General features: G+C 39.4%; 3 protein-coding genes across 7 annotated transcripts in view; 2 read left to right on the top strand and 1 right to left on the bottom strand.

Moving 5' to 3' along the window:
• Window positions 1-3,583, top strand: part of atp8b2 (ATPase phospholipid transporting 8B2) — a 39,517-nt gene extending 35,934 nt beyond the window's left edge. For all 5 annotated transcript variants that reach the window (XM_055210751.2, XM_055210750.2, XM_055210753.2 and 2 more), the window contains one exon: window positions 333-3,583. In XM_055210751.2, the coding sequence (XP_055066726.2) occupies window positions 333-401 (69 nt within the window). In that variant the 3' untranslated portion in view covers window positions 402-3,583. The remainder of the gene's footprint in view (window positions 1-332) is intronic.
• A 1,613-nt stretch (window positions 3,584-5,196) lies between these two features.
• Window positions 5,197-10,824, top strand: il6r (interleukin 6 receptor). The gene is made up of 10 exons (XM_055211388.2): window positions 5,197-5,569; window positions 6,346-6,996; window positions 7,083-7,206; window positions 8,952-9,121; window positions 9,257-9,408; window positions 9,525-9,711; window positions 9,814-9,851; window positions 9,953-9,998; window positions 10,233-10,347; window positions 10,502-10,824. Exons 1-10 carry the CDS (start codon window positions 5,479-5,481, stop codon window positions 10,773-10,775), a joined length of 1,848 nt encoding a protein of 615 aa, XP_055067363.2. The 5' UTR covers window positions 5,197-5,478; the 3' UTR covers window positions 10,776-10,824.
• An 8,343-nt stretch (window positions 10,825-19,167) lies between these two features.
• On the bottom strand, window positions 19,168-22,074 carry LOC141367246 (uncharacterized). The gene has a single exon (XM_073872081.1). It carries the CDS (start codon window positions 20,866-20,868, stop codon window positions 19,177-19,179), a length of 1,692 nt encoding a protein of 563 aa, XP_073728182.1. The 5' UTR covers window positions 20,869-22,074; the 3' UTR covers window positions 19,168-19,176.
• Window positions 22,075-23,187: the final 1,113 nt, after the last annotated feature.

Genomic DNA, 23,187 nt, shown 5'->3' with positions numbered 1-23,187 from the left:
CAAAAACAGATTTCCCCTAAAGACCAAAGACAGGAAACAGCAGAATATTAAAACTCTTTCATTTCTCATTTTTTGGACATAGTAGTGGTCCCTACTGTCACTGGTTCCCCAATATATACTGTACCCTATTGCTATATGGGTTATTAACACTGTTTTATTAAACAACCATGTGAGAACTTGTGTATTGTAACCATGGCTAATCTTTCCTCTTATTATATTATTTTTATTTATTTTATATATTATATTATATTATTATAATCATAGTGAATTTAAATGGGAACATTGCAGGTTTATTGGTCCTGTAACTGAAACCAATTATTTTTCTTCCTTAGGAATCAATGTTTGCGTGCAGGGGTCCTGGATCTTCTTCCATTGCAAAGGAAACCTTGAATGGCGAGTGAGGAAAAGTGACTGACGGGAGGATAAACCATTCGGGAATCACTGATGTGAATCCTCGCACCTTCTGGTGTTTATTTGGCTGTGTTTTTGAGGACATGGCCAGTGAAGACAGAGCACCTGACGTATAGTCTGGGAGTAAAGACATGCTTAAATTCACATGAAAACACAGATCAGTATGCAAACTGTGCATCCAGACAGTGCAAAGAGTGTTATCTGTTATCACATTCCCTGTACTGTATACGACATGTCTTGTCAGTAAGGGCCACTTAGTAATTTGATTTGTTTATGGCTGAAAGAGAGTTTTCCATTCTAGCAAAGCTTTCAAAACATCAAACTATGTTAAAGCTTTTTCTGCCTTAACTTTGATTCTAAAAAGCCATATCAGTTTTAACTTTGATTAGTTATAAGAGTTTTATGGCTGTTTTACACCGCATGTGCCAGCAGATAGTACGGGAAGCTGCAGTGTGACTATAGAAGCAGAACTGATGCAACCCAGTGGTGTAGTGGTGCCCGGAGAAGTGGGTATACTCTTAATTTACTATGGGGCGGTTTCCCGGACAGGGATTAGAAACTAAAATAAATGTAAGAGCTGTTCAAACTGAAAACAACTTGCACTGACATATCTTAAAATACATGTGTGCCCTTTATTTTGCCTCTAAGTGCACACAAGTAATGTGTTTAGTAAGGCATGTTTGTTAAAACTAGTTATATTTCCGAATTAAACTAAGGCCTAGTCCTGGCTAAAGCTAATCCCTGTCCGGAAAACCTACAGTTGAATGCCCTGTGTTATAAAAAGTGACATGTAAGACTGGTTTTGCATATTTAGTTCACTACAAAATTGATCTTTCAGCATACTGGTCATTTTGAAATTATTATTATTATTGTTTATCAATGTTTAAAATTTAAAAGTGGGTATACCCTATGCCCTCTAATAAAGAAGTGGATACTCCATATACCCTGCACTTAACCACTGCCACTAACACTGAAAGCGTCTATGCTGCATAATGCTGCGTTTACACCAAACGCGGTAGAGGCGTGAAGCGCGAGTGATTTCAATGTTAAGTCAATGTTAAGATGCGTTGACGCGCGTCTGGAGGTCTCGCGGTGCGGATGAGGCGTTTGCTGCGTTTCCTCCCTATTCGACGGTCTAGTTTGCACGAATTGAGCGCCTGGCGCGGTACGCGCAAATGGTGCTTTTTGTGCATTTTGCCCGGAGTCACTCATTCAACATGAAGGAATGCTTGATATTGTCCGTGAGCAGTCACCCGGAGCTATAAGACACACGTTCTTATTTCTATAGAGACAGGAATAATAAGGACCTCGCTTGGAAGAGTGTCAGTGAGGACATTGGGCAACCTGGTGAGTTGTAATACACATTTCACTTTTGAGTCACGTGACATTTATCAACCTGCGCCGTTTAAATTCCCCCTATAGTAAGGTTACCAAATACAAACAGGTAACTCTCTCGATAAATGCACAATCAACATCAGTCATCTTGCAAACAGACAACCGCATAGCACTTGCCCCTCCCACAAGAAGCGGAGTTTGCCTCTGACGCGCATCAAATGCTTGCTTTTTCCACGCGTGTAGAGCGGAGTAGACGCGCGAATGAATGCATTCAAACTGTTCAAGCGGCAAACTAGGTGCGGTAGACGCGATTTTGACGCCTGAAACGCGGTTGGTGTAAACGCAGCATAACAGCTGTGGCTCTATATATGGAAAATAAAGCTTTATAGTATAGTATATAAGTTATAATTATAATATTACTTAGAAATAAGTAATTATGTACTACCTAGTTTAAAAAAAGCCAAGGCTAATAAAAATATGTAGTTTTGAAAAATATTACAATGTTACTTACCAACTTCATCAAAAGAGGAAGCTGCTACATCTCACGCTCTGGTATTTGTTACTGAATGCTTTTAAAAATATATATATTTTTATTCACTTCTGCTGCTGTTGTGTGCAGTGTGAAAGCTCGAACTTGTCAATATGAGCACCATAAAAATATACTTTGCTTGCTTACACGTGCGGTATAAAACAGGCCTTAAAATAAATGGGTAATAGTATCATCTTTATAGCCACATCAAGTTCTTATCCTCATTAGGGTGGTTTCCCAGACAGGGTTTAGGTTAAGGACTAGGCCTTAGTTACATTAGCACAAATTGTTTTTACAAACATAACTTACAAAAAAACAATACTGGTGTGCATCTTGAGACAAAACAATGGCACTGATGTATTTTAATATATGTCAGGGCAAGATGGTTGCTCAAAACTTGCATTTTAGTCTGGGACTGTGATAAGATTATGTTTGTAAACATGACCAGTCATCTCTCCTTTTCAGTCTGTTTCATATATATAGTGCTTGTTTATTATCATCAAGAAGTGTGCTTTGAGAGATAAGAACTGGTTTACCACCTATAACTTACAATAACTTACAATTTGATATTCTGTTCCCACTGTTGAGAATAGCACTATGATTTTGTGTTGAAGAAAACACTATAGTTCTCGGTGAGAACGTGACTTTACTGTGTTAGATGAAACCCTTCCTTCCTCATCTGTTTCTTTGCACCATATTGGTGCTTCCACCCCGAATGTCTGTCTAGACTCAAAAAAGCTGATTGACTGTAAGTCCAACTCTTCCTATCTCCTAAACTCTGATCTGCTGGAGTCAAGCTACCGTTTGAGAGTTGTGGATTGATTCAGTGGACTGTGAGTGAATGTTTGGAAAAAACTTTTCACTGAAGTGTTACCAAATGGTAACTGGTCTAAATGTGGCCTTCACCGGTGTTCGAATTTAATAGGCTAGTAAGAAAGTAGTGGTGTGTGTTTTTTTATTGTTTATGAGAGAGACTAATAGTCAACAGTATTACAAATACTTAATGAGCTTCTTGGTACTTATCATGCACCTGGTGTAACTTACAGTCGATTTAATCTTAATGATTAACAAAGATAACAGCTATATGCCTTTAAAGATAAACGTTACAGTGTTTAAATGTGTACGTCCTTACCATTCATGGCATAACATTCTTTCATGTATTATCTGTCTGTCACAACAAAAGATTTAAAAATCTTTTGGGGGTATATTTTTTCAGTTTCTGTGAAGGAATTTAATGAAGCTGCTTTCATGAATGGGCCTAATCGAAAAGTATTCAATTACTTCTAGTAAAAAATCTAGTGAAAAACAGATCATGTTTGTGTATTTAATTGTGTGAGTGTGATATAAATAATATTTAAAGAACCAATTCATAAATTGAATGACTTCAAAATAAATACTTGAAGGGATAGTTCACCCAAAAATTAAAATACTTTAATCATTTACTCACCCTTATGTTGTTCTAAAACTTTCACTCAAAAAAAATATGGACCTTTCTTTGGACCTTGTCTAATTGACTTAAATGAAACAAGTTAATACAACACATTTTTTTCTTTTTTGTTGTCTCAAATTATTTTTATCATGTTCAATCTGCTTAAATAAAAAAATTACATTAACTCAATAATTTTATGTTTGGACCACATGAATGATTTTTGTTGCTATTACTCACTGAGCCGTGAATCTGTATTTCACAGCATGCTTTGCATGCAACTGCCTTTGGAGAGTATTTTTTAAAATTAATTGTTATTTTATGCATTTTTAGGTAAAGACTTTATAGTGTTTGATAGTCATTTATCTTATTGATTTAGAAGAGTTTGTGTTATATTTTTACGAATTGTTTGGTTACCATCGTGCAGAAGAGTGGCACTTGTGGATGTGACGTACTTCTTTTAAAGAGCACTATCTGTGTTAATACCTGTTTGAAGATCAATCTCTTCTCACATGTTCATCCAATGTGTCATTAGCATGCTAACGTGTGCTTATGCTAATTAGTATTATATAGAAACGGACAGTTGGTTTAACTAGACTTTTTTTGCTTGAATGAACTTGTTTTCTCTTTGTTGAGCAGACCAGAATTAATTGCGTGGAAAAGTTTCCCTTAACTGAATTAAGTTTATTAAACAAGATATTTTTATGACCAATGAAAACATATTTATTAAGTTGGTGCAACAAAAGATTATTTGTTTAAATTAACTTATTGTATTCTTGTTGTACAAACCTAAACTAATTTCGTGGAAAAGTTTTTCTTAATTCAATTATGTTGAATGAACAAACTATTTTTTTGAGTGAACCACTGTTCTAAACAAGCGCACAGTTTTCAGTACCCATTGACTTCCACAGTATTTTAATTCAATGGGTGCAGTCAACTGTGTGGTTACATTTATCAAAAATCTTTTGTGTTTAAAAGAAAAAATAAACTCATACAGGTTGATAACATTAGGGTGAGTAAATGATAGAATTTTCATTTTTTTGGGTGAACTTCGCCTTTAAGAAATACCAAGTGATAAAGAAGTGGTTATTTTACATGTAAAAACTGATTTAAAATATATATATATATTACTATATTAAAAATATTTACCTATTCTGACAAATTGTGTCAAGTCACTTGACTTGATATTTATTTACATTTACTTTAAAGCAATTTATCACATTTAGGACTACATATTTTTTTATAAATCACACAAAATAGTTTTTTCCATTTATATTTAATTTAAAAAAAAAATCAGAAGCAAATATTGTGGACTAAACTTTGATGACTAGCAGATTTTAAGACCTTGGGTCATCTCTTCTTCCCTATAATGTAGTTTTTATAAAGTTGACCGCAAACAGAAATACTTTGTTTCACGCTCTTTGCCTTGTCAAATAGGAACTTGTTTGTCTTTGTGGTTCAAGGGTTTCGCAAGAGCGGATTTGTTAAAGTAACAGATAGTTTAATATGCAGAGTGAGAGGGGAAGGGGCTGTACTCGTCTCTTACATACGTATACAAGGTCCCGAACTGAAAATGTTTATGTTAGACCAAAGAGAATTGAAATGAAGCGTTATTGGATGATTCGTATTAGTGTTTCTTTCATTAGACTGTCTAAATGCTGACCGCGGAAAATGTAAACGTACAACACGTTAAACCTAATGCGTTGACATTATGTTTCGTCATACTCTAAGTATTTTTGTGGCTCTTTAATTTTGGAAGTGAAAGTTTTCATTTATAATGTGGTGCCCATCAACGTTCACGTTACTCCTGTGTTTATCTGCGGTGAAAGTTCACTGTCACCATGAAAGTGAGCTGTGTCCTCGCAAAGGTAATTCATCATTTAAATTTTACAAACAATGTGGCGTTTTGTTGAATTTGTGTCGTGGATGTAGCGTTTATTTAAACATTAGCATATAGTTTATATTTGAGATTCGTATACGCGCTGCTTTATTTTCTTTAGTTTCGTTAGTTTATTTAATGTGTGTCAATCATGTGTTAATCTCTTATGTGGTCAATGTGTTAATGGTGGATGTGGTAATTTTGATAAACATTATCTTGGTATTTTAGTTTATTCTATCTCAGGATCTGTAAAACTGTTTAGCCTACCATAAGAAATAAACGCGGTTGAATTTAAGGAGAACTTGCAGAAAATCAAAGCTATAAATAAACATTAACGGATGAATGTTCTTGTTAATAGTTTAATATAACCAAACTCATTTACAAAGTGCCACGAATCAATTTGAAGAAAGAAATATTTGGCACTTTATGTCTTATATTTCTTTATGCTAATTTCTTTAAGTATATTCAGATACTTTTTTTACCTTAAAAGTGGACAAAATCCACTGACGTGCCATCATTTCAGTCAGACTTAAAAAGTAATAGCCAGAAAGAAAGAGTGTTTGTGGTGATGAATCTGGGGAGTTCAGCCCAGTAAAAGGAACTGAAATTAAAAGCAGTTTTTTGTTGCATAATTTTGTCCCATATTTAACTAACCCATTGAACTATGAAATATATATACCCAGACATGTGATATATTATGTGTCACCTTGCCTGTGAAACCCTAGGTGGATAAAAATAGTCTTTGTGTAAAATTGTCTTTTTCAGAGCCTCCTCCTGGAGTTCTGGTATTGAAGTTGGGAAGCAACGTTGTGCTTGGCTGCAGAGGTGATGTCACTGTAAATGATGTCCCATTAGTTTCAGCCACTGTGCATAAAAAACTCAGAAACAGATCAGAGGGTGTAACCGTCGGCTTAACAACCCAAAAAGATGCGGTGTATGTTGACGTTAATAGTATAAATCAGAGCTATATCAAAGGAACTGCTCCAGCTGGTACAACATACAAACAGATTGATTCAGGTATACAAACCAAAGCTAAAAAAGACATGATGGTTACTGCTAAACCCTCTATAACTACAAGAGAGGATCGACCCACGTTGAGTCGTGTCTTGCGTGATGTTGATCAACCCGCCCATTCAGAGAAGGTGGAAGGAGCTAGACAGGAGGAAGGGGACAATGGTGTTACCATGGGGATAGATTTCTTTTCGGAGGAAGATGAATATGACGACTACGCGTATGAAGAAGAAGGGTCCAGGGTGACCAGAGGGATCAAAACGCGAGCACACTGGACTCTGAATGGTCGGCAAGTGCGAAGGGGAGGGATTTTAAGACTGCCATATCTCAGCTTGGCCAATTCTGGAAATTACAGCTGCTACAAAGGAGAGAGACTTATCTCAACTATCAACATCAGTGTGGGAGGTGAGGACTTTCCCAAACAAATGCTCCGATGTATTGTTTAAGGACATACGCAGAATTGCGCACATTCTTGCATGTTTTTATTACAGTGTCCCCTGAGAGACCCACCGTCTCTTGCTACAGGAAGTTCCCCACTAGCAAGGTCCGCTGTGATTGGACATCCAAGCAACCAGTAACCCCACGGCCACTCTGTTATCTACTTCTTAGAAAAGGGTGAGTGTGTGTAGAGTAAATAAACCAAGATAACTAGTTCATTTAAAATCAGTCATTTATAAAACTGTACAAAAAAGAGAGGGTGGCACAGTGGCTCAGTGGGTAGCACTGTTACCTCACAGCAAGAAGGTCCCTGGTTCGAGCTAGGTCAGGTGGTTTTTCTGTGTGGAGAAAAATAAAAAAAACAATTTGAAAGATATTTAAAGGGGGAACAAGCAAACAGTAGCCCATACACTCTAAAAACAGTGCTAAACGTGGTTCATTGGCCACTTTGAGGTGGTCTCCAGTACAGGGGTTAGACTAATCCTAGACTAAAATAAATATAAGAGCTGTCCAAACTGAAAACAGCTTGCACTGACATATCTTAAAATACATTAGTGGCCTTTGTTTTGCCTCAAAATGCACACAAGTAATGTTTTTAGTAAGGCATGTTTAAACTAGTTATATTTCATAATTAAACTAAGGTCTAGTCCTGGTTTAAGCTAATCCCTGTCTGTGAAACCACCCCTTTATGTGCTATAGACTAGAGCAGTGGTTTTCAAACTGTGGGTCGCACATTGGGATAAGTTGTCACTCAAAATCACTTTGCTGTTGTGGTAAATGACACACACACACACACACACACACACACACACACACCAAAAGTGGTTCTTTGCTCGTAATCATAGAAGAACCATTTTTAGTGCCATATAGCACCGGGGAAGCACCTGTAAAGCACCTGTGTAGAACCATATAGGGGCCATATGGCACCACATATGGTTCTACATAGCACTATATGGTTCTACACAGGTGCTTTACTGGTGCTTTACCGGTGCTATATGGCACTAAAAATGGTTCTTCTATGATTACGAGCAAAGAACCACTTTTGGTGCTGTGTAGCACCGTTTGTTTTTGGAGTGTATGTATGGTTCTACATAGGTGCTATTTAGCACTTAAAGTGGTTCCTCTATGATTGCAAGCCAATGAACCATTATGAGTGCTATTTACCACCATTTCTTTTGAAGTGTATGACTTATGCATTTTATTCTGCATCTTATAATGGCATGAGATCCTTGTCTAAAAGTGAAGTTTACAAAAACTCAAAATGTCTCATTAATTATCATGCTGGCTGTGAATAATCAGATGTCATTAGTTTTAGTGAGTCTCTTGACCAAACGTTGTCTTCAAACTAGACAACTGACACCATTTTAAGATCCCACAAAGCTATGGCTCCAGAAAACCTCAGTGCATGATCTTGTGGTGTTTTGTCTTTTTTGAGCTTGACACAGTAAAAGTTCATAAACTTAAAGTTTAAATCTATTGCTGGGCAAAGATTAATTGCGATCGATTGCATACAAAATAAAGATATGGGTGTACTGTGTGTAATTATTATGTATATTTAAACACACACACGTACATATAAAAAGGATATATAAATACAATGTATATGATTCATTTCAGAACATTTTATTTATATATCCATTTTATATAATATATAAAAATATCAATAAATATATATACACATGTAAATGTTTCTTGAATACATACATGAATGTGTGTGTATTTATATGTACATAATAATTACACACAGCACACACTTAGATATTATGCTAAAATGCACTTTTATTTTGTATGCGATTAATCGCGATTTATCTTTGCCCAGCACTATGTATATCCATCAAAAAATAACATCATATTGGTTTTGGATTTAAAAAACATTTACAAAATAATAATGCTCTCTCTCTCTCTCTCTCTCTCCCCAAAGGATTCTCAAATAATGTCACTCATATCAATTGTTCATTCTCTCGATCGCGATGTTGGTGTGCTTTTCCTATGGAGGAAGGGGACGACGCGCTATATTTGGCAAAACTGTGTGTGACAAACACAGCGGGCAATGCCATCAGCCCTCAAATCAACTTTAGGTTACAAAATATAAGTGAGTGCTTCTGTTCCTTTATCCTAGTGGCTATGTGATATTTAAAAAGTAAAGTTGTCACGGCTGTCTTAACATCAAGTTCATTTTATAAGATACATTACAACACATTTGTAGAATAATACATTTTCTCTGTAGTTAAGCCAGACCCTCCGATCAATGTAGAAGTGAGAGCAGTTACAGGCCATAACCATAAACTTAAAGTGTCCTGGTGGTATCCCAGTACTTGGAAACATGGCTTCTACAACCTGCAATTCCAGCTGAGATACCGACCACAACCCGCAGAAAATGTAATATGATGCTTATAGATGAATCAATATATCTCTCCCCCTCAATTGTTTCTATACACAGATATATCTTGGGTTTGGCTTTGAGTTTGTTATTTTTTTCTATGTGCTCTCTCTAGTACCAGTTTATAGATGGGATAATAGGTGAATTATGGGAAAGACGACTGTCTCGGACGATTTCTGATGCTCTGCCTAACACTCCGTATGAGATTCAGCTTCGGGCCAAAGATGAGTTTGTTGGCATGTGGAGTGATTGGACTCAGACAGTCATTGGATTCACCTGGTCAAACAACGAAATACGCATAGGTTCGTACGTACACATTCTATAAAGAAATCTCTCATTTACACCAAATATATAAAATAATTCTTTTTTACATTTGAATATCTGTTTGTTGTGTTTCTTTGTAGTTCCTGAAAATAGTCCAACTTTTGACAACAATAGCTTGGTATGTCCAATCATTCTAATGCATTAATACATTGCAAATCCACACAACATACATCCACACACACATAGTAACCAACACACCTCATGCCTACTTTTTTGCAGGAGATGTTTTCTGAAGGTTCAGGGGAATCTGAAGGTCCTGATGTTGGTGAGTCGGTGGATATGACCCTTAAGTGAACATGGCATAAACATCATTGTTCTAAATTAGGGGTTGTTGCCCACACATCTGTTAATTCAATGATGAACTGAGATAAGAAATAATGTGGTACTTTACTAGATAAAACACAGGAAATTATTAATAGCACAGTTTCATAATGTGCTGTAATTGAAATGTTCCTCTCCAAATGTCAGTGCACTTTCTTAAGCGTTTACTTTCTTTCAGGTTCAGTGAACATAGATGAAGCTGTTGATAGCGCTGCAGTATGGATGTATGTGTTATGGATTTGTGGGATGTGTTGTTTTGTAGCCCTCGTGATACTTACAGTTTATTTCTTCAGGTAAAACTTTTCGCTGTTACATCTTTATTATGCATTTAGTGATTTGTGCATTTTTTCACCCTTACTCATGTTACAAACCTGCTATTTGGGGAATATAGTGTAAAATGATGATTTAAAAGACATGTTTTCTATCAATCATATTTCTTTTCTTCAGGTATAAGCTGCGATTTGTGTCTAAAGTAGGGAAAGAGAATTTGGCTTGTTCTTCCCAACCTCATTCCTCTCCCCCTCTTACTCCTACCACACTTTCTGAGTGGCTTCCAGAGGAGGAAATGTCTCTGATGGTTCCTATCAACCACAAACAGCAACAACCAAGTTTCCTTCCTGATCAGCAAGAGGGAAAGGAGGGTATTTACCTGCATAACAGAGACTACTTCCTGACGCCGGTGACCGAGGGTGTGCCATTGACAATAAGCTCTTCTTCATAAAAAAGTCATGGAGAAAAAATCAACATTTGCTGTAGTAAATACACTGTAATTCATTGAGGACTTTTGTTTGCTTAATCACACACTCTGCTGTTAATTGTAATGTGACCCTGACTGTAAAATCTAGGCATCAAATGTTTTGACATACTCAGTCAATATTAAAGATATCAGTGTTGTATTTTCAGATAATGTTCTTTACGTTATGAAGGATGATTAGATTTTATGTAAAAAACTTTGGCTGGGTTTATAGCGGCAGGGTCACAATATTTGTTTTATTGTATAGAGACCAAACAATTCACTGTCATAAGCCAAACTGAAATGTTATAAATGTATATAAACTATTTCTACGTAATGCTTCACATCAATTGATTTCTGCAGTATGTATAGCTAAAGCACTTTTTATTAGTTGCTCTAAAAAATGTTATAATATAATAGTGCTTATGTGCTTACACCGCTTATTTGCTGGTCAAATACAGAACTTTTAATTGTAATTTTCTTTTGTGCTACAGTGGTTACATTTTCTCAAATTTTCATCAGTGTTTTCCACAAACTAAAGTTTTTTTTTGCCTTGGGTTGCCAAGTGCCTTGGTTATATTGTTAAACACGCTAGTAGAATATTGGCGGCTAATATTCTTTCAAATTGTGAGTGATAAAGACTAAAATTATGCAAGGGTCGTCTGGAGCACCTAGGGTCAGGTGGAACCGGGGATTGAACCACCAACCTTCCGATTTGTAGACAACTTACATGAACCACTGAGCCACTGCCGCCCCACCACTGCCTTCATGAGGACGGATAAAAGAAATATCCGTCCTCGTGAAAAAGCAGAAACACACTATCAAGCACTGTCAAGAGCATGCCACAACAGCAGGTGGCGATATAACTCAAATCGTAAAGCCACGTTGGCCAATCAGAAGCCTAATAAAAGTGACATCCCAAGGCAAAAACCCCGGTTTTACTGTCTACACGACAGCACTGCAACTGGCGTTTCTTAAAATACTCACCCTGACAGGGGTTTTAAAAAGTCTTTAGTTTCAGTGCCCTGATACTGCGTTTTCGTGTGGACGAACGGCCAAACCGCATAAAAAAAGTCACGGTTATAAAAAATACCCGTGTCCGTGTGGACAAGGCCTTTGTCTACAAAACTCTTTTCACACTGATGGGGTTCAATCTGTAGGTGCTTACTAATGTTTCCACTTTGCGAAGCTGCTGACATGTGAAAGGCTTCTCTCCTGTGTGACTTTGTAGGTGTCCATTGTGAGTGAAACTCTTCCAACAGGGCAGGTGAAAAAGTTTTTGGCTCCTGTTATAACATCAGTATTTTCTGAGAAAATCACAATGACAAGTGCCATCACAATTTGGCCCTTGTCAAAGGCGCTCAGATCCATTACATTTTTCCTGTTTCTATCACATCAATTTTGAGGACAAGTAGTTGATGTGTTAGAAGCAGGATCTGAGCGACTTTGTCTACGGCCAAATTGTGATGGCTTGATGACTGGATCAGAGCATCTTCAAAGCTGCAGCTGTTGTGGGGTGTTACTGGTCTGCAGTGGTCAGTACTTAAAAGTGGTCCAAGGAAGGAAAAGCGTTGAACATGTGACAGCCAAGGCTCATTGATGCACATGGGGAGCGAAGGCTGGGCCGTGTGCTTCAATCTAACCAATGAGCTACTGTAGCTGAAATTACTGAAAAAGTGAATACTGGTTCTGATAGAAAGGTCTAGTGGAGTCCATGTCTCGATGGGTCAGGGTTGTTTTGGTGTAAAAGGGGGACCTACACAATATTAGGCAAGTGGTCATAATGTTATGGTTACTTTTGTATATTTCTAAGGTTGGTAAATTTTAGATACTGTTGGCTAGTTTAATCTATATCAATGTGATATATTCTCTAAAATAAAATCTGGCTCCATGTTTATTTTTAAGTCTGATAAGTCTCAGCTGTTGTGTCCCACTGACTCCCCCTGTAGGCTAAACCGTCTCATTTCAGTTTGCTTCGTGGACTTCAGAGGCTGCAGCCTTCAATTACCTAGTCTTGCCTTTAAAGTCTGCAGCCTTAGAAGGATCCAGAGCCTGAATTTGGATGCACCCTTTGAATTCAGATGTACTAGGCCAGGTGTCTACAACGTTTTTGTGAGCAAGGGCTACCACAATGTATAAAACTACTTTTTGAAATAGTCTACTCAAAACTTTTTTTGTTTTACTTGTTTATTTTATTTCACTTGTTAATATGTTTTAGTATTGTTTAAAATGTTAACATAAACCAAGCCAAGCTAATATACAAATAAATATTACAATTGAGACTATTAATAGAATGTGCTTTGGAGGGCACCTCACAGACTCTGTTGGAGACCCCTGTACTAGGCCCTGTCCCAAATGGCACAGTCCGGACTTTTGGACTTCATCAGAGTCCACCCTTTGATGACATTATGTAGTGCAGACCTTAGGGACCCTTGACACGTGTCCACGAGGGAGCACCGGAGTTGTATTTTGGGACAGACTTGAGCATCATGCCGGAAATAGGAAGATATGTTGCCCATTAATGTGAACTGCTCCCATCCGTCATCTAATTGCTCTTTTGCAAGGACTACTAGGTTGGTAAAGTGCGTATGTTACCGGCCTCAGACCTAGGGGATATCTGAGCTGGCAGCAAAGGACACACAGGCAGTGAAGCACTGTGTATCTGTGAAATAATAAAGAGACAGACAAAATAAGTGTCGTTCCCTTGGTGTATCTGTTTACTTCTCAGATCATCAAACTTTAGTAACTGTAAACATTTTTTTGAGTTACATACAAAAATAACTTCATCTGCACATTAACTAATATATGACTCACACATGTACACAACCTATTTGGATACATACACACCTGAATCCCCTAACCTGTTTCACATAAAGGCAATATATGATTTATACATATTATGTATAAAGAAGAGTGTGTACAGAAAATAATAATAAAGATTCACATAAATGTCACTTTTGTTACTCACATAACTAGAAAGATGACAACTGTGTCACTTAACACACAGAATGCATAAACTAATAATACATTTAAAACCCTAAAGCCATTTTACATACACCAGTTTACACTCATTGACTCATATCACTTCTTAAGCACGTGCACAAAAGCACTCAAAATGGCGGATGGATTGTTAATGCAACAGATATACTTAACTACTCAATTAAAACACAAAAATATCAGTCAACCTTGAATTGCCAATGCACTCAAACATCACAACAATGCTGTATAACTTAATACTTTTGAATGCATTTACTAAACAATAAATCGTTTGCATTTGTGACCCTCTAGATAATTAAATTCGTATAAAACACCTTAGAACATGAAAGATACTCAAAACACTTCCCAAATACGTTCTTAAACCTTCATATCATCATATAAACAATCAGAGAAATGTTTAAAGTGCATATTATTTTACCTGTGAAATAATAAAGAGACAGACAAAATAAGTGTCGTTCCCTTGGTGTATCTGTTTACTTCTGAGATCACACCCGGGGAAAAGCTAGTCTCTATAGTGTGCTTCACAGGAGCGCTCAAGCGCCACCCGCTGGTGTGGCGGTGAACTGATTCTGAACTATTGGTGTTCACATTAAAAAAAATAGAGGGGGTGTCAAATTTCAATTAATTATTGTATAAACATTTATTAACCCTTTACACTCTCCCCTGCTTTTAGAGATGCCTCCGGGCATCCAGAACTAACCCAACAGAATAGCAGAAAGTTGTTGTATTTCTCAGAAGAAGAGAAAAAAAAAGAGTAAAGAGCTATCAGTCTGATGAAAGGACAGGTAAGTATTTGGATGTCAACAATGCTGCCTCATTTGTCCTTAAGTCTAATATGCCCACACAGGTGGTGAAGGATAGTGGCAAGCGTCAGATATGACAGGGTAAGCATGAATAGGGTACAGTACACAGGTATGCATTGCATTCACTCCTGGTCTCCAAGGTTGGTATGTGGGTTGTCCCATCTGATTATATGTGAACATCTCCTTTGGCTTTACTGCACGTGCAGATCTCCGCAAAGTGATGTCTTCCCCACTGGTTGGCTGTGCAACCGGATCCACCCCCAGGTCTGTATCCTCATGACTGCTTCCAGCTAGACAGTCATCTAATTGTTCTTGAGGTTCCTGAGATGGCAACAGGTCACCCAGTGCTTGTACTGGTTCTGGTGTCACAACCCGAGGTGGTTGCTGATATGTTTGAGGGTTATCTGGCTCAGCTCTATAATGTTCTGGGTGGAACTCTGGTGCTGCTACTCGCAGAGCACTACCTGGCTCATAATGTGACTGTTTAAGGGTGCATTTTCCACTTTCATATACCGGGACTGGTCTGGGATTACAAGCATATTCTTCCTCGTCCTCTGAATCACTGGAGTCATGTTCTAAGGTATCAGACCTGTGATGTCGGCTGTTCTGGTGGTTTTGCCTCTGCCTTTGTTGTTTCCGTGTCCGATTGTCCTTTTCACTATGTTCAATGGGCAGCTCATTCACAGGCAATAGAAGATTACGGTGCAAGACACGTAGAGTGCGATCACCGGTTTCGGCCTGAATTCGATACACAGGACCAACTCCCATCCTCTCAACAACACGGTGAACCTTGTTCTCCCAGTAAGGACGGAGTTTGCCGGGCCCGCCTCTCTCTGACAGGTTGCGTACAAGCACACGATCACCGGGCTGAAGCACAATTCCTCTGACACCACGATCATAATATTTTTTTCCTTTTGCAGAGCTCTTTTTACTATGTTCAGAGGCGATCTTGTATGCCTCCTGCATCCGGGAAGCCCACTTCTGCGCATATTCCTGACGTGTTTCAGGCTGTGGCTCAGGATCCAGGTTAAAAATCAAATCAATGGGCAACTGTGGGGCCCTTCCAAAGAGGAGAAAGAATGGTGAATACCCTGTGGCTTCATGCCTCGAACAATTGTATGCATGCACTATGTGTGGTAAGTGGTCTTTCCATTCAGATTTCTTTTCCTCTGACAGTGTTCGTAGCATTTGAAGAAGTGTTCTATTCAAGCGCTCAACAGGGTTCCCCTGTGGATGATAGGGGGTCGTTCGAGAATGGGTAATGCCAGCCAGTTGCTGAAGCCGCTGGAATAAGTTATTTTCAAATTCGCGGCCCTGATCATGGTGAAGCTTTTGTGGATACCCAAAGCGTGGTATAAAGTCAAAGAAAATCTTTTCAGCTGCGGTTTTTCCAGATTTGTTCCGAGTTGGATAGGCCTGGGCGAAACGAGTAAAGTGATCTACCAGAACCAAGATATACTCGTAGCCACCCTTACTCGGTTCAAGATGCAGGTAATCAACAGACAGTAGCTCAAATGGTACACTCGTTGTAATAGAGCCCATTGGTGCCTTTTCTGGAACAGCCGGCCGCTTTTGTTTAATACATGGGCACTGGTGGATGACATACTGTTCTATATCACGCTGCATGAAAGGCCAATAAAATCTTTGCCTCGCCAGGTGAGTAACTTTGTCAGCCCCGACATGCCCCATGTCATCATGAAGGTGTTTGAGCACAAGAGACTTTAGAGAGTCAGGGAGAACCAGCTGTCTGTGTTGTTCAGTCTGTCTGTATAAAATTCCCTGGTCAAGTCGAAGTTTGCTCCATTCGTGTATGAGCCGTCGTGTGGTGGGTCCCATTTGTCGCTTGTCTTTGTCATTGGGGTTCCATCCTTTCTCTTTCAACGCAATTACGTCACAGATGGAAGCATCTCCTTTTTGGGCAGCTCGAATGTCTTTTGGAGGGAACAAGGTTGTGCTGGCCGGATGCATGGTGTCATCACTGGAGCTCAGCTGAAGGGCTGCAACCCATGGTACTTCTCTTTCACTCTGAGCTTTATCTCCTTGCCATATGGCAGACACAACATCTGGAGGTAAAACCTCAGAGTACTCTTTGATGTGGTCCTGAAGCTTCACTGGGAACCGTGATAAAGTGTCGGCATCAGTGTTTGTCTTGCCTGGTCTATATTTTATGGTGAAGTGAAAGTCGGCCAATTCACCCACCCAACGATGCCCAACAGCACTCAACTTGGCAGTACTCAAGATATAGGTAAGGGGATTATTATCTGTAAATACAGTGAACGTAGGGGCGTAGTAAAGGTAATCTCGAAATTTATCGCAAATAGCCCACTTTAAGGCAAGGAACTCAAGCTTGTTGGAATGAAGGTGGTAATTCTTCTCAGCAGGTGTGAGTGTCCTTGAGCCATAGGCGATAACACGTAGTTTACCCCCTTGTTCCTGATAGAGTACAGCCCCCAGACCTTCATTGGATGCGTCGGTGTGAAGGACAAAAGGTAAATTAAAGTCTGGGTATGCCAAGATAGGAAAAGTGGTCAACATGTCGACAAGGCGAGCAACCACAGCACGGTGTTCAGAGGTCCACTGGACTGGTGTCTTGGATGGCAGCTGACCCTTTTTTATACTTTGCTTAGTTGTTTGAGTTTTGACAGGTTTCTCTCTAGACTCATCAGGACTCTCTTGAAGCTTGAAAAGTGGTCGGGCTATTCTGGAAAAATCCTGAATAAAGGACCGATAGTAGCCCAAAAATCCCAAAAGAGCTCTGACTTCTCCAACATTCTTTGGTTCCCGCTCCTTCCATTGCAGCACTGCTTCAAAGTCTTTGGGATCGACTTGAATGCCTTCACTTGAAACTAGACGCCCAACATACCTCACTTGTCGTTTAAATAATTCACACTTCTTTGGTCGTAATTTCACACCATGCTGCCGTAAGCGGCAAAAGACTCTCTTCAAATCTTTAACATGGTCCTGAAAGGATTTGGAAAAGCAGAGAACATCGTCTAAGTAGGGAAAACAACATTCATCCCTCAGACCACTCAACACACCTTCCATACACCTTTGGAAAGCCGCCGGTGCATTGCAAAGGCCAAAAGGAAGACGGATCCACTCATACAATCCCCAAGGCGTACTGAAAGCTGTTAGGGGTCTGGAGTTCTCCTCAACAAAGCCCTGGTGATATGCACTGCCTTGGTCAAGTATGGAAAACCAAGAGTAACCTCCCAGGCTATCCAATAGATCCTGAATACGAGGAAGGGGGTGACGGTCAGGGATAGTTTTGTTGTTTAATCCACGAAAATCAACACAAAGGCGTAGGCTCATATCTTTTTTCCTTACGCAGACCACAGGAGAGGAATAAGGTGAGACAGACTTCCTAATCCATCCATGATCTAGAAGCTTTTGAACATGTTCCTTAACTTCTCTATACAAGGGCCGTGGGACTGCGTTATAGGACTTTTGAACCGGTGTATCATCTTTTAAGAAGATTTTGAGTTGTAAGTCAGAAATACAACCAATATCAGTGTCATCTTTGGCAAAGACATCTGACTGGTCAAACAACATACATTTCGCAATCTCCTGCTCTTCCTCAGCTAGATGAGACAAGTCAACAGGAGGGTGCCATTTGTCTTTGGTCTCGTGTGTAGTTTTAGGCCTTCCTTCATTTCTCGAAGTCTGTTCATGAGTACACAATTGAGCTGTACACAAGTGGGCTGTATTCTGATGTTTTGGCTCACAGTTTATGGAGGAAGGTGGGATTGGTTTAAGATCAAGTATATCTTCAAGAGTACCCAGAATGGTTTTCTTTGCAAGATAGATGTCATGTTTTGTCGAGTTCTGAATCGGGATTTTGATGCGCTTGGATGAGCCAACAGGGACATCGACTAAAGCTGGGAACAATTCTAGACCCTCCAAGAAAAGATTCTCAGGGCTAGGCTGAAACATAATCGTACCTCCACTGTGCCATCCTCGAATTCTGCACTGGACTTCACGGATCTTGCCTGCAGGGATATTTACACCTTTGTTGCCAAGGCGTACATTATACTGTGGCATCTCTGTGGGTCTAATGGTCTGGAGAGTGAAGACTAATGCTTCAACGGTGTTGTCACTGACACTTAAAGCTTCTTTCAATATTGCAGTTACATCAACAACATCGTTCTGATCAATGTTTGCTTTAATCATCTCCGCAATTACATTACTACCTAAAAGAGGGTAGTTGCAGTCACGACTGATAAGCAGTGGCACTCTGATTGTCAGGCGCCCATGATGCTGGCTGCATATCTGAAGATCAATCTCTGCCCATCCATCAAGGGGAACCTGAGTATTATTAGCAGCAGAAATTTCAAGGGAATTATCAAATAACGATCCAAGTGGCTGTATTTTTACACAGGGTAGTGCTTGTTCAATCCACGATTTGCTCACCATGGTCACTTGTGCCCCTGAATCAAGCAGCATCTGAAGAGGTACCCCATTGATAGAACATGAGACCATGCATCGCTTACCAATGAGTTGAGCTACTCTTTTCTTTGGGTCTGACTGATACTGTAAGTTTGACTGTGAGTGTTTAGGTGTTTTGACCTTTTCTCGGGGCTCATCACCGCTTAGGATCGCTGGCTGCCCCTCTCCAGCGACCTCTTCCCGTTTCCCGACAACCTTCGTTGGAGACAGCCAATAGCGCGATGTCCTGCCTGGCCGCAAACAAAGCAGTGAACACAGTTTGTATTGTTGTTTTGTACACAGTCATTGCATTTACCTCTGGTCTCAGATAACGGTGGTTGTGTGCGATCAGTAGGTGAGTGGCAGTCTTTCTGCTTCACAGCCTCAGTGGGGGTAGACATCTGGGCTAGATGCTTGGTTAGAGAAGAAACTTGAGCAGTTAATTCTTTGATAGCATCACGGTTTGCTTGTAACTCAGCGTCAACTTTTGTTTGGGTGTTCAGTTCACTTTGGAAATGCTGAGCTGCGCTTACAATAACTGGTCTGTTTTTACCTACTGAACCCAGTCTTTTCAATCGCCCTTCTTCCTCAGCTGTTGATTTTGTTATTTGTTCCAAGAGCAAGTCATCACTAACCTGCATGTCTGAGAGAAAAGGTTTAAGATCACGCCTGACATGGCCGTTTCTCTCATTTAACCCCTGATAAAGAGTGTGCATGAAAGTGCCCTGAACGAGCTCTTTGTTATAGCTAAAACCTACACCAGGTTGTTGTGACTCAAAAAGAACACGCTGCTTTAGACCCATTATTCGGTAAAGAAACTGTTGTGGGCTTTCTTTGTCATTTTGTCTAGCACTAGTTAGTTCTTGAAAAAGTTCAGTTACATTTTTGTCTCTAATGTGAGAGCGCAGAAATCTTTTCAACCCTTCAATAGTGAGGTCATCCTTATTTACCAACATCTCTCTGAATGTACCAGGTTTTGTTATCTTAAGGACAGCTCTGATAATCTCAGACTCACTAAAACCCTCCTGCAACCCTTCATCCATTTGCTTACAGAGACAATTAAAAGACATGTCACAGCCTGCATCACAAATTTGACCACCATGTAACCTAAACTCTCTACGTGGTAACAAAGCTGAAACATCAGACAATCTTACAACATGGTCAGAAATGTTAGATGAGTTCATCCTACCCAAAGGAGGAGTACCAATGTGGTTGGGCATACCAGGCGTTGATGAGGTGACTTCTCTGGTAAGTGCATAGGTGTCTCTGCCCTGAAATGATGAGTGTATGCCAGTCTCTCTGTTCATGTGTAGCGATTGTGTGCGAGTGTCTCTGTCCATGTGTAACGATTGAGTGCGAGTGTCTCTGTCCATGTGTAACGATTGAGTGCGAGTGTCTCTGTCCACGTGTAACGATTGAGTGCGAGTGTCTCTGTCCACGTGTAACGATTGAGTGCGAGTGTCTCTGTCCGCGTGTAACGATTGTGTGCGAACTTCTCCATTGTCGTCAGTTGGAGTGTGACCCTCGTGCTGTGTTGGTGAATCTTCCATCAGGACAGGTGCCACATTACCAGCTTCGGCGTCTCTGGCTCCTGGAGCTGATAGCACGTCATTAAGTAGGTCAGAAAGTAGGAGGAGTTGAGTCATGCCCTCATCTTCTGTAGCTTTTAACTCCTCACTTCTGATATAGTCGACAATTAGGTCGTAAAGTTCGGGTTCACTTAGATCTGCTACATCATAAGTTTCACGGCCATCATCTATCGAACTTGCAACAGTCTGCAGCTGGCTAAAACTCAATTCTGAAAGCTTCTTTTGGATCTTGAAGAGCAACACTCGCCGTGGGCTTACAGTAGTCATGCTGATGTTTCACCTGTGGCAGCTGTTCTCTGGATGACACTTTGCGAAGTAGTCTTCCCTGAAACACTGGGCACAGAATTCCAACGTTCCTATGACAACCGTTCCAGACGAGATGTGCAAATCCCTCGACGAGCCCCCAATTGTTACCGGCCTCAGACCTAGGGGATATCTGAGCTGGCAGCAAAGGACACACAGGCAGTGAAGCACTGTGTATCTGTGAAATAATAAAGAGACAGACAAAATAAGTGTCGTTCCCTTGGTGTATCTGTTTACTTCTGAGATCATCAAACTTTAGTAACTGTAAACATTTTTTTTGAGTTACATACAAAAATAACTTCATCTGCACATTAACTAATATATGACTCACACATGTACACAACTTATTTGGATACATACACACCTGAATTCCCTAACCTGTTTCACATAAAGGCAATATATGATTTATACATATAATGTATAAAGAAGAGTGTGTACAGAAAATAATAATTAATAAAGATTCACATAAAGGTCACTTTTGTTACTCACATAACTAGAAAGATGACAACTGTGTCACTTAACACACAGAATGCATAAACTAATAATACATTTAAAACCCTAAAGCCATTTTACATACACCAGTTTACACTCATTGACTCATATCACTTCTTAAGCACGTGCACAAAAGCACTCAAAATGGCGGATGGATTGTTAATGCAACAGATATACTTAACTACTCAATTAAAACACAAAAATATCAGTCAACCTTGAATTACCAATGCACTCAAACATCACAACAATGCTGTATAACTTAATACTTTTGAATGCATTTACTAAACAATAAATCGTTTGCATTTGTGACCCTCTAGATAATTAAATTCGTATAAAACACATTAGAACATGAAAGATACTCAAAACACTTCCCAAATACGTTCTTAAACCTTCATATCATCATATAAACAATCAGAGAAATGTTTAAAGTGCATATTATTTTACCTGTGAAATAATAAAGAGACAGACAAAATAAGTGTCGTTCCCTTGGTGTATCTGTTTACTTCTGAGATCACACCCGGGGAAAAGCTAGTCTCTATAGTGTGCTTCACAGGAGCGCTCAAGCGCCACCCGCTGGTGTGGCGGTGAACTGATTCTGAACTATTGGTGTTCACATTAAAAAAAAATAGAGGGGGTGTCAAATTTCAATTAATTATTGTATAAACATTTATTAACCCTTTACACGTAGAACCTGCAGCAGTGTGGGTTTCACCAAAGACCACATCAAGGGTGCAAAGGGGGCGCTGATGAGCACACTTTGGGGCATAAAAATGACCAATGGGACACCCAACAGACTCTTAGACCAAGAGAGCATGCGCAATTTAAGGCCACAAGACCGAAAGTCCACATGAAGTGCCCCATTTGGGACAGGGCCCTACTCGCCTTGCCTATTGTTTTTATATAGCTATAGTATGGAAGTAGGAGGTTTCAGATGCAGCCAAGTGAGATCAGACAGCTTGTTATGCTTTCGAAAGGCTCTCACGACAGTGATGTCACTCACCAATCTGTCAGTGCAGCGCTGCATACAGTTAAAAGCAAGGGGGCCTCCTAGTGGTACGGGGCTATATGCAAGTTGCATTGCATATAGGAAGGATCGGCTCTGATTCAGAACTTGAAAACAGAACCACTCTATGCATTTAACCACACTGTTGTGGTTACTCTTTGCCTACATCACATGTTTTTGGATTTGTATTAAAGAATAACGTGAGATTAAAACACTCAAGTTATTTGAGGTTTCATTGGCATAAATAATAGCTGTTGTTACATTTGAAAACAGCAGAGAATTACGTTGAAATGTAGCAATTTGTTTATTGGTTGCAGTGAATTTGCATTTTTAAAAGTGAAAGTAACAAGAATCTTCTTTTTTTCTTTTTACAATTGGAACATTTGTTGCAAAATTGCTTATAAACCCAGTTTCTCTGATGAGGATATATCCTGTCCTTTGTGCTGCGGTGTGTTTGTTGAACCAGTTGTGTTGTCTTGTAGTCACAGTGTGTGTAAAACCTGTCTGGTGAACTTCTGGATAATTAGGACTGATGATGAGTTTCACGAGTGTCCTGTTTGCAGAACAAGATCATTTAAATCTGACCCTCTATGCAACATTGTGCTGAATAATCTGTGTGAGGTTTTCCTAAGGGATAAAAGACAGAAAGATTTGGATAAATTGTAGTTCTGCAGTTTGCACAATGAGAAACTCAAATTAAACTTTTCTGTCTGGAAGACAAACAGTATGTGTGTCTTGTATGTCCTCCTTTACATTATATACAGTGTTTACATTTACATTATGGTTAC

The sequence above is a fragment of the Misgurnus anguillicaudatus genome, chromosome 10 (genome assembly GCF_027580225.2).
Source record: "Misgurnus anguillicaudatus chromosome 10, ASM2758022v2, whole genome shotgun sequence".
Taxonomy (NCBI): domain Eukaryota; kingdom Metazoa; phylum Chordata; class Actinopteri; order Cypriniformes; family Cobitidae; genus Misgurnus; species Misgurnus anguillicaudatus.
The sequence above is the reverse complement of the archived record's forward strand: the minus strand, read 5'-3'. Positions and strand labels throughout refer to the sequence as shown.

Coding starts and splice junctions, on each gene's coding strand:
- il6r (XM_055211388.2), top strand. CDS start 5,479: ATGTGGTGCCCATCAACGTTCACGTTACTCCTGTGTTTATCTGCGGTG. Junction 7,207..8,951: donor TATCTACTTCTTAGAAAAGG/GTGAGTGTGTGT, acceptor TCTCCCCAAAGG/ATTCTCAAATAATGTCACTC. Junction 9,852..9,952: donor CTTTTGACAACAATAGCTTG/GTATGTCCAATC, acceptor ACTTTTTTGCAG/GAGATGTTTTCTGAAGGTTC.
- LOC141367246 (XM_073872081.1), bottom strand. CDS start 20,868: ATGACTACTGTAAGCCCACGGCGAGTGTTGCTCTTCAAGATCCAAAAG.